At 40.2% G+C, this 10,000-nt stretch overlaps 1 protein-coding gene across 1 annotated transcript; it reads right to left on the bottom strand.

Moving 5' to 3' along the window:
* Positions 1-3,266: 3,266 nt before the first annotated feature.
* On the bottom strand, positions 3,267-8,428 carry ZIC1 (Zic family member 1). Its single transcript, XM_056564829.1, has 3 exons — positions 7,107-8,428; positions 6,009-6,172; positions 3,267-4,193 (listed from the first exon to the last, which is right to left on the bottom strand). Exons 1-3 carry the CDS (start codon positions 8,077-8,079, stop codon positions 3,996-3,998), a joined length of 1,335 nt encoding a protein of 444 aa, XP_056420804.1. The 5' UTR covers positions 8,080-8,428; the 3' UTR covers positions 3,267-3,995.
* Positions 8,429-10,000: the final 1,572 nt, after the last annotated feature.

Here is a 10,000-nt window from a genome sequence, read left to right as displayed (position 1 = left end):
CCGCACACACACACACACAGCCCCCCCCCCCCCCCACACACACACACACAGCCCCGCACACACACACAGCCCCGCACACACACACACACACACACAGCCCCGCACACACACACACAGAGAGCCCCGCACACACACACACAGCCCCGCACACACACACACACACAGCCCCGCACACACACACACAGCCCCGCACACACACACACACAGAGCCCCGCACACACACACACACACACAGCCCCGCACACACACACACACACAGCCCCGCACACACACACACACAGAGCCCCGCACACACACACACACACACACACAGAGCCCCGCACACACACACACACACAGCCCCGCACACACACACACACACAGCCCCGCACACACACACACACACACACACACAGAGCCCCGCACACACACACACACACAGAGCCCCGCACACACACACACACACAGCCCCGCACACACACACACACAGCCCCGCACACACACACACACACACACACAGCCCCGCACACACACACACACACAGCCCCGCACACACACACACACACACACACACAGAGCCCCGCACACACACACACACACAGAGCCCCGCACACACACACACACACAGCCCCGCACACACACACACACACACAGAGCCCCGCACACACACACACAGCCCCGCACACATTGTATCAGGTCATCTGTAACACAATCTTGGGTTCCTGCTAAATAGAGTTGAACAACATATTTCACTGATAACATTCATGTATTTCTAAAGCTAATAGCCCGTGAAGTAAAGTATGAAATATACATCTCAAGAAGCAGACATTAAAGGTAGGAACAAAGTAATAGACTACATTTAAGTTAAAAAGGCCATTTCATCTAACCTCCGCCATTAATATCGGTCTGAGGGATATAGTAGTGAGCAGGCAACACAAAACCCTAATGTTTCTACTTAATTAGATCCCAGGATGACTGATAATTCACATCCACAACATGGGGAAGGAGCAGCCAGGAGGCCACAAAGGGGGCTTTATCCATCTGTCCATCTATCTATCTATCTCATATCTATCTATCTCATATCTATCTATCTCTATCTATCTATCTCATATCTCTCTATCACATATCTATCTATCTCATATCTATCTCATATCTATTTATCTCATATATATATATATATCCATCCATCTATCCATCTATCTATCTCATTTCTATCTATATCTATCTATCTCATATCTATCTATCACATATCTATCTATCTATCTCATATCTATCTATCTATATATCTATCTCATAATTATCTATCTACCCATACATCTATCCATCTATCTATCTATCTATCTCATATCTATCTCATATGTATCTATCTATCTCATATCTATCTATCTATCCATCCATCTATCTATCTATCATCATATCTATCTATCTATTTATCTATCTATCATCATATCTATCTCCTATCTAGCTATCCATCTACCTATCTATCTATCTATCTATCTATCTATCTCCTATCTATCTCATTATCTATCTATCTCATATCTATCTCATATCTATCTATCTATCTCATATCTATCTATCTATCTATCCATCCATCTATCTATCTATCTATCTATCTATCTATCTATCTATCTATCTCTTATCAATCTATATATTCATGCACTAAAGCATGTAACTTAGGATATAGGAAATATCTAAAAATCTGAGCTGACAGAACAAATAATATAACAAATATTATTTTCCTTTTTTTTATCAACGTCACTCAAATGCGTTTCTCTATTCCCCAAATTCCCCAAATTCCCCAAAACCAGGCTAAATATCTGAACTCTATAGTGTTCCCACACTGCCAGCAGACTGCATTAAATCCTGCACTGGTTTGTGATAGTGGAGGGCTGGGGATCAGCACTGCATTGCATTGTTCCGAAAGTTTAGCATTAGTAAATCCAAGGTGGCGCTCTTCTCTGCTGCCATTACCCCAGGCCTGCCCCCACACTGCAATAAATATATTACAGCAAGACACAACATGGAATGTAAAAAAAAATAATAATTCTTCACTGAAAATATGGAATAAATCAGAATAGAACAGTAGATAGAACAAGCATCACATCCTGTTCTCCTTTAGTGAGTAGATGTCATGGCTGATCCCCAGCCCAGCTTGCTCCAAACTTCCTATCTGCTGTGTGTGCCTCTTTTTTTAGACCAGTGTTTTTCAACCAGGGTGCCTCCAGCTGTTGCAAAACTGCAACTCCCAGCATGCCCTTCGGGCATGCTGGGAGTTGCAGTTTTGCAACAGCTGGAGGCACCCTGGTTGGGAAACACTGGGTTAGACTGTGTGCCTGGCAGCAAATCAGGACAATAGATACCACTCCATACCCCCCAAATCTATCAAACTAATCTGCAACAAAGACAATTTGACTTCCAGAAAAGACGTCCTGCAACACTCATTAAGCACAAGTCATTTCCATTTTTTTATCGCCTCCTCATTTACAAATCTACTGTATCATCGCCAGTCAACGGAACGAATTTCTTAAGCAAATTAGGAATAAATAAAAAGACATAGATAATCAACTTACAGACAATTAGTGCGCCTTGATTTATTTTCGATGGGTCCGTTTAAGATGCAAGAACAAAAAAAAAACCGCCACGATCATAACTACAACCTAAGTAATTGATTTCGATAAAAAAAAAATCAACACTTAAGGCGGTTACAATGTAATGTAGAATATACATTTGGAGTCAATCTATTGCCAGCTCTAATAGACATTTATGGGGTACATTCCACATAAACATGGGCGTCATTATTTATTTATTTAGTTATCAATACTATTCTTAATGCACTTCTTAAGATCTCCATGGCAGGGATTGTGGACATAGAGAACAGGAATATACAAATGCAGTCGACACTGGCAATGCAATTCCTAAATTGGATTTCTATAGGTTGGTGAGGGTTTCTCCATGTATCACAATAGTGCTCTGTGACCCTAAATTGGGGGGGGGGGTTGGGGACATATATTAAATAAGGATGCCTCCCACAAAGGACTGAGATTTTTCATAGTCTTTAATCGTGTACGAAATATTACGAAACAGCTTTGCGAACTAAAATTTTACATTTTACCAATTGTTTTTTTTTTTTTCTTCTTCTTCTTTCTATCCATAAATATTGAATATTCTGTTAATTACATGTAGCCGGCCTTTTACATGCGGATAAATAAGAAAGTGATGAAATCTCTCTCTATATATATATATATACATTAATGGTGCAAAAGCAACGGACAGATAATATATATATATTTTTGTTTGTTTTTTTTATCTTTTAATATCACTTTACATAAACAAAAAAAAATGTAACAGATTGTAACACGTAAAGTTCCAGGCTTTGCACTGAACGAATTCATTGACATGACGTGTAGTAAGAACAACATATCACTGCACTAAATAAACCGGACTGGACTTTGGGACGAAGAGCTTGCACTTTATACAGAGAAGCACACTGAAACCAGTAAAGAGTCTGTTAGATGGAGGCTTTTTTTTTTTTGTTTGTTTTTTCTTTTCTTTTTTTTTAGACTGTCATCAGAATACAATGGAGTTCACATTTTGGTACACATTTCCTTCCCCCATCCCCAACACACATAGATGCAGTGATCACAATTCCACATATCCCTTGTTATACAACTATTTACAAAATCAACAGTACATTTCTTCTTCAACTAATAATTCTGTATTTACAACAAAATAAACAAAAAAACAAAAACAAAAAAAAGGCCGCCAGAAGAGACATGCAGATTGAGACCTCTAATAGTGGTTCATTAAACCCTACACAGTTGGCTTTTTGGCCTGGGAACTCTTCTCATGCATCCTACAATCCCCTTATATTTTGTTCTACCAAAGCCTGTAGACATTGCAATACAAGGTCTCATTCTTCATTGTTATTCCATCCTGGGTCTATGTGGCAGCTTTAGGATTAGACTGGAAGTGTTCATCATTAATGTGGAAGTCTTTTTTGTTAAATATGTGTTTATTTAAACGTACCATTCGTTAAAATTTGATGAGAGCGTGCTGTGACTGGACGTGTGATGGACTGCTGAGGAGGAAGGGGATAAGGAACTTGTGCTCTGGTTTTCTGAAGTAGGAGACACAATTGTTGGGGGCGTTGAAGATTCATAGCCTGAGCTGGCTGCTGGGGAAGGCTGGGACCCCTGGGAAGAGGATTCGTGGACCTAGACAAGAGAAAGAGGAAGAGAAAAAAGATATAGATATATATATGTATCTATAAAAAGCTGTTTATGATCCCAATCCCTATACAGTAGATTCATCACAGTTTTACTAAATCTTCACTATAATAACCAGCAAGTGGCACAACTTCTGCTGGGTTCCCTCCATCTTTTATTATCTAACACACAATCCTTATTTATTCCAGGAAGAATACAAGAGATTGGATGCGGGGTGTAGACTGTCAAAAAGCTTTTTTGTTGGTTGCCAGGAGAAAGGGGTTTGTGCTATAAAGTGGGCAGCATTTGTCCCCTGTTATCTAGGGATTCAAGAAATATGGACTCTGACTGTATATACTGTAGCAATAAATGAAGGGTCGTAAACATTATTGCAAAGTGGCCACTATAGGACTGTATACAACAGAGGGGCATTATACGTTCTGGTGTATACATAATACATATGAATGCAGTATCGAGAGGAGGAGTAATAGAAAGATAGAATTGTTTACGTAAGAACAATACTATGGGTGTAGACTGTATACGCTGAAGCAATAAGAAATAAATGATGGCATTCTATATACTGTACAAGATTATAAGCCTGGAAATGTATATATATAAACTGTGATCAAACACTAGAGCAAATTAAAAATACAATTGTATACACTGTAACAGTATTCGAGAGATTTGTTAAACATGCATCTATCTATCTATCTCATATCTATCTATCTATCTCATATCTATCTATCTATCTCATATCTATCTATCTATCTCATATCTATCCATCTCATATCTATCTCTCTATCTAACCTTGTGTCTGTCTTTCTGTCTTTGTATCAATTTATCTATCTCCCAGAATGTATGTGTCTGGTGACAATCTCTAACTATCTATCTATTTAATCCAGAGTTTCTCATCCTGGGTGTTTCCAGCTGTTTCAAAACTACAACTCCCAGCATGCCCGGACAGCCGCTGGCTGTCTGGGAATGCTAGGAGTTGTAGTTTTGAAAAAGTTGAAGGCGCCCTGGTTGGGAAACGCTAATCTAATCTATATTTCCTTCTATCTATCTATCTATCTCATATCTATCTAATATCTATCATCTTTCTTTCTCATATGAATGCATTTATCTCATATCTATCTATCTATCTATCTATCTATTTATCTCATATCTATCCATCTATCTATCTATCTCATATCTATCTATCTCTCTATCTCATATCTATCTCATATCTATCTATATATCTCTCTATCTATCTCATATCTATCTATATATCTCTCTATCTATCTCATATCTTTCTATCTATCTCATTATTTATCTATCTGTCTCTATCTATCTCATATCTATTTATTTATTTCTCTATCTATCTATCTCTCTATCTATCTCATATCTATCTATCTCATATCTATCTATCTATCTCTCTCATATCTATCTATCTATTATCTCATATCTGTCTATTTCATATCTATCTATCTCTATCTATCTATCTATCTCATATCTCTCTATCACATATCTATCTATCTCATATCTATCTATCTCTCATATCTATCTATCTCTCTATATATCTCATATCTATCTATCTATCTATCTATGTATATATACAGTGTAGTCAGCTCTGTATAAACCGAGTGAAACTATAATATAAACATTTAACCACAAGAGATGTAAACACTGCAGCAGAATCTGGGTCAGGATGAAGTAAAGTTGACAATTTGATTGAAATGAAATAAATAATGCACAGAGAATATCTGACGATATAAGCCGGGGCAGTTGGGTTCCTCTGCTCGGTTCATGGATGTCTGGGCACAATCCACAGTGCAGTTTATTTACCTTCATGTGTTTTCTGAGGGAGCTTGGGTGGGTGTAGGACTTGTCACACATCTTACACAGATAAGGCTTGTCTGAAGTATGGACGTGCATGTGTTTTTTACGGTCACTGCTATTTGCAAATCGTCTGTCACAGCCTTCAAACTCACACTTAAAGGGTTTCTCTCCTATTATAAAATGCACAAGAAAAACAAATGTAATACAATCCATTAACCCGGTGAAATATGCATGAAATGAATTTATAATGAACATATGAATCTGTTACAGATTTATTTATGGGCACATTTATTTTTCTCCCAATATTTATCAAAATACGTTTTGATTCTCTAGAACCATCAAATCGATGTATCACTTTAAAATGAGGCATCTAGATTTTACTGTAGATATTAAAAAACTAAAACAAAACAAAAAAATCTGACACAATCTCGATGCCTACACATTTGTTTCCCGGTCACTGCTATCTATGGCTTTTGGCTTTGATTGATGGCAATGACTACATAACTCGATTTTTAACAAATATTTGTCAATTCCAAATGAAAATTGGATAATTGAATATTTAGCACGAATTTCCGACGGTAACGCAATTAAGCCTATCCGGCAGGGAGACAGATCTGACAGGTCGACAAGTTTATTTTTGTTCTGCTGGAAGACATCAATAAATAAACATAGGCTGCCAACGAAACGATCGTCAATAACGGAGGTTTGGTGGGCAAAATAAAAAAAATAAAAAAAATATATATATATAAAAAAAATGCAAATATTCATCAGTTATTATTTAAATTGTAATAGAAAAAAACTGCACTATATATATATATATATATATATATATATATATATATATATATTGGAATTTTACATTGGTTTGTAAATAACATTGCAACAGAATATTGTGCTATTAGGACTTTAGATAATATTACTAGGTCTCCAACCTGTGCGGTCCTCCAGATGTTGCAAAACTACAACTCCCAGCATGCCCGGACAGCCTTCGGCTGTCCGGGCATGCTGGGAGTTGTAGTTTTGCAACATCTGGAGGAGAACAGAAGAATAAATATAATTTTAGTTGTGTTTACAAATAATAATAAGAATAAAAAAAAGAAATACCTGTATGAGTTCTCTTGTGGATTTTTAGGTTCTCTGACCTGGCAAAGACTTTCCCGCATCCAGGGAAGGGGCAGGGGAAGGGCTTTTCACCTGTGTGGACTCTGATGTGGTTGACCAGTTTGTATTTGGCTTTAAAGGGCTTCCCTTCTCTGGCACACTCTTCCCAAAAACATATATGATTGGACTGCTCGGGTCCTCCAACGTGCTCCACCGTGACATGGGTGACCAGCTCGTGCATGGTGCTGAAAGTTTTGTTACAGGACTTTTTGGGGTTTGACAACTGTTCTGGTTCAATCCATTTGCAAATCAGTTCTTGCTTGATGGGCTGCCTCATGTAACGGAAGAAGGCCCCTGCCCCATGGTGGGCAGCCATATTCATGTTCATAGGGCCGTAACCATGAAGTTGGGTGGATGCATAGTGCTCAGATCTGGGACTGGTCACCTGTCCATACTGGTCTGGTCTCCCATACATGTCTCCAGAAAAGCCCAGCCTCATCTGCCCGTTCACCACATTGGGGGAGCCATGGCTGGCGGTCTGATCGTGTAGTCCTGGAAAGATCAAGTGTCCCGCAGCATCAGTGTGGCCGTGGGGTCCACCAAAGCCCCCCGCAGCGGAGGCGAACAGGCTGTGCTGGGCACTGGCAGCTTCACCGAACCCCCGGTTACGGAATAGAAAGTCCCGGGTGGAGTTGAAGGCTGCGCTGGAATACGAGCTGACATGTCCGGGGTGGTGGTGATGCCCCAAAGCCGCTGCCGCAGCGTAGCCCGGAGCCTGGGATGTGAATGCAGTCTGACCAGAGGCGAGATCGTGGCTGCTGGGGTTAATCTTGAAGGCGCCCATTCCATCTGCAAAAGGGTTGATGCCCAGACCCACTTCTCGATCCGTCACGTCGCCCGTGGAGTGGTGATGCCTGGAAGAGCCGAAGGTAGTGACTCCTATGGCCGGGTACTGAGGTCCTGCGTCCAGCAGCATTGCTTCTGCTTCTTCTTCTTCTTCTTCTGCTTCTTCTTCTTCTTCAGCCGATCGTCCAACAACGAGACCGTGCGCGCAGGAGGAGATCGATCGTGATCGCGCTGCTTTTACATCGATGGAATCTCAGCGATGGAGCGAAAACTCGAGTTGTTCGTGCACCGGGGCTGCAGCAGCGATTGTAGCTGGAGGATCGTGCATGGGAATGTTGTTCTAATTCGGGGAGATTTCTTCTTTCTCTTGTTTTATTATTATTATTTTTTTCTCTCTCTCTCTGTGATGAAATCATGCACAATATTGTCTTTTGCGGTTTATCTTCCTGGGGAGAAACTTTCACCTCCTCAGCCGGGCGTTGAGCTGGAGACTGATAGCGGCAATCATTCCTGCAGATAAATGAATTGAAAGGACGACTCAGTCCCCCCTTGATGAATGGGAGGAGGGGGCGGAGTCACGTATGGACGACGTCAGAGCCCATTGGTGGTCGCCCTCACCCCCCCTGTCTCCCTGCCTCTCCTACCAAGGCCTCCCAGAGGCCCAGCCTCCCCTCCATTGGCTGCCTGCACTCATCCATCCCAGGTATTGTGTCAGGGAGGCTGACACTGCTCAGGACAAACAATCTTTTTAGGAGTAGCAACTTTTTTTTTTTTTTTCCTGCCCAAATTCTACAGGAGGGGAAAAAAAAATCTTGCAAAACCCCCGTTACTTCTTCATTTCTCCACATCTTATCCCTAGAACAACATGCCTTCTTTCTTATTTTCAATATACATCTACACTGCAGTCTCTACTTTCCACCCCCGTCACCTAAACATAACTGTACAAGGGAGGTGAACTTTCTGCATTTATGCCTTTTCCAATTTTTTTTTTACTTTATTTTTTTCAGAATTATTCCTTGTATTCTGTACCCATCACAGCACAGGTGGGTGACAATTCTTTTTATTTCATTCATTAATTTTATTTCTTTTTATTTATTTTTTATAATCTGTTATTGTTTAGTTAACTCTTTGTGAGCTGTATTTCTTTTGCCAGGATCTCTCTCTCTCTCTCTCTCTCTCTCTCATTCTATCTCTTCTCTCTCTCTCTCTCTCTCTCTCTCTCTCTCTCTCTCTCTCTCTCTCTCTCTCTCTCACTCTCTTTCTATATATATATTCATTTAGATATTTATTTTCCTCTTTAATTTGTAAATGGAGCAGTATAAATTTGGTGACATGGACGACCCCCCCCTTTTTTTTTTAATAGTTCACAAATCAGTCACCCTTGTCACAGTTATTGAAATTCCCCTATAGCCACCCCAGGACGGTGGAAAAAGCAGGCAGAGTCATTGTTACTGAACGCCAGAGAGAATGTACTTACCTTCAGATGAGTGAGCAGGAAAAGGGCTACACTCCCTTTGATTTGCTCAGAAAAATGCCCAGCTTTGGATTCAGTGCAAACATACAACACTTGCTTGTTTTATTTTAGAAGCAAATCACGATTAACCTGTCTGTCCCCTCACAGCCAAGTCTATAGGAATAATAAGCATATATTCTGATTGTGTCACCTACAATGGCAGCCAAGACCATATATTCCACTGAGGGCAGACTAGCAGGGGTATGTGCTCTGGGAGCCTATGGGCTGCTGCTTGTAGTGCAATAAATACCTTTGCTATGAATTTTCTCCAATCAATTGTCCCTTTATTTACCCTGCCATTATTCCCTCTTGTGCATATTCATTAGCTATAATTATTTTCCAGTAATGGAAGCTGAGGCAGGATCGGAATCATTCCATTTACTCTTTGTTATCTGCCTCAATGACTCTTTCGAGAAACTCTCACTCCTTGACAAAGAAAACTTGGCGCATCTTTTTTTTCAATGGGAACACTGTATAAACAGCCCAGGCCAGGTAGCAATACTATTCAAATAGCAATAGACTCACTTTGCATGTCCTT

The sequence above is a fragment of the Hyla sarda genome, chromosome 3 (assembly GCF_029499605.1).
Source record: "Hyla sarda isolate aHylSar1 chromosome 3, aHylSar1.hap1, whole genome shotgun sequence".
Taxonomy (NCBI): Eukaryota; Metazoa; Chordata; class Amphibia; order Anura; family Hylidae; genus Hyla; species Hyla sarda.
The sequence above is the reverse complement of the archived record's forward strand: the minus strand, read 5'-3'. Positions and strand labels throughout refer to the sequence as shown.

Excerpts from the sequence above, each read along its gene's own strand:
- ZIC1 (XM_056564829.1), bottom strand. The coding sequence starts at position 8,079 with ATGCTGCTGGACGCAGGACCTCAGTACCCGGCCATAGGAGTCACTACC. Across the intron at positions 6,173-7,106 it reads CCACAAGAGAACTCATACAG|GAGAGAAACCCTTTAAGTGT; the intron begins GTATTTCTTTTT and ends ATTTTATAATAG. Across the intron at positions 4,194-6,008 it reads CCCTCAGAAAACACATGAAG|GTCCACGAATCCTCTTCCCA; the intron begins GTAAATAAACTG and ends TCTCTTGTCTAG.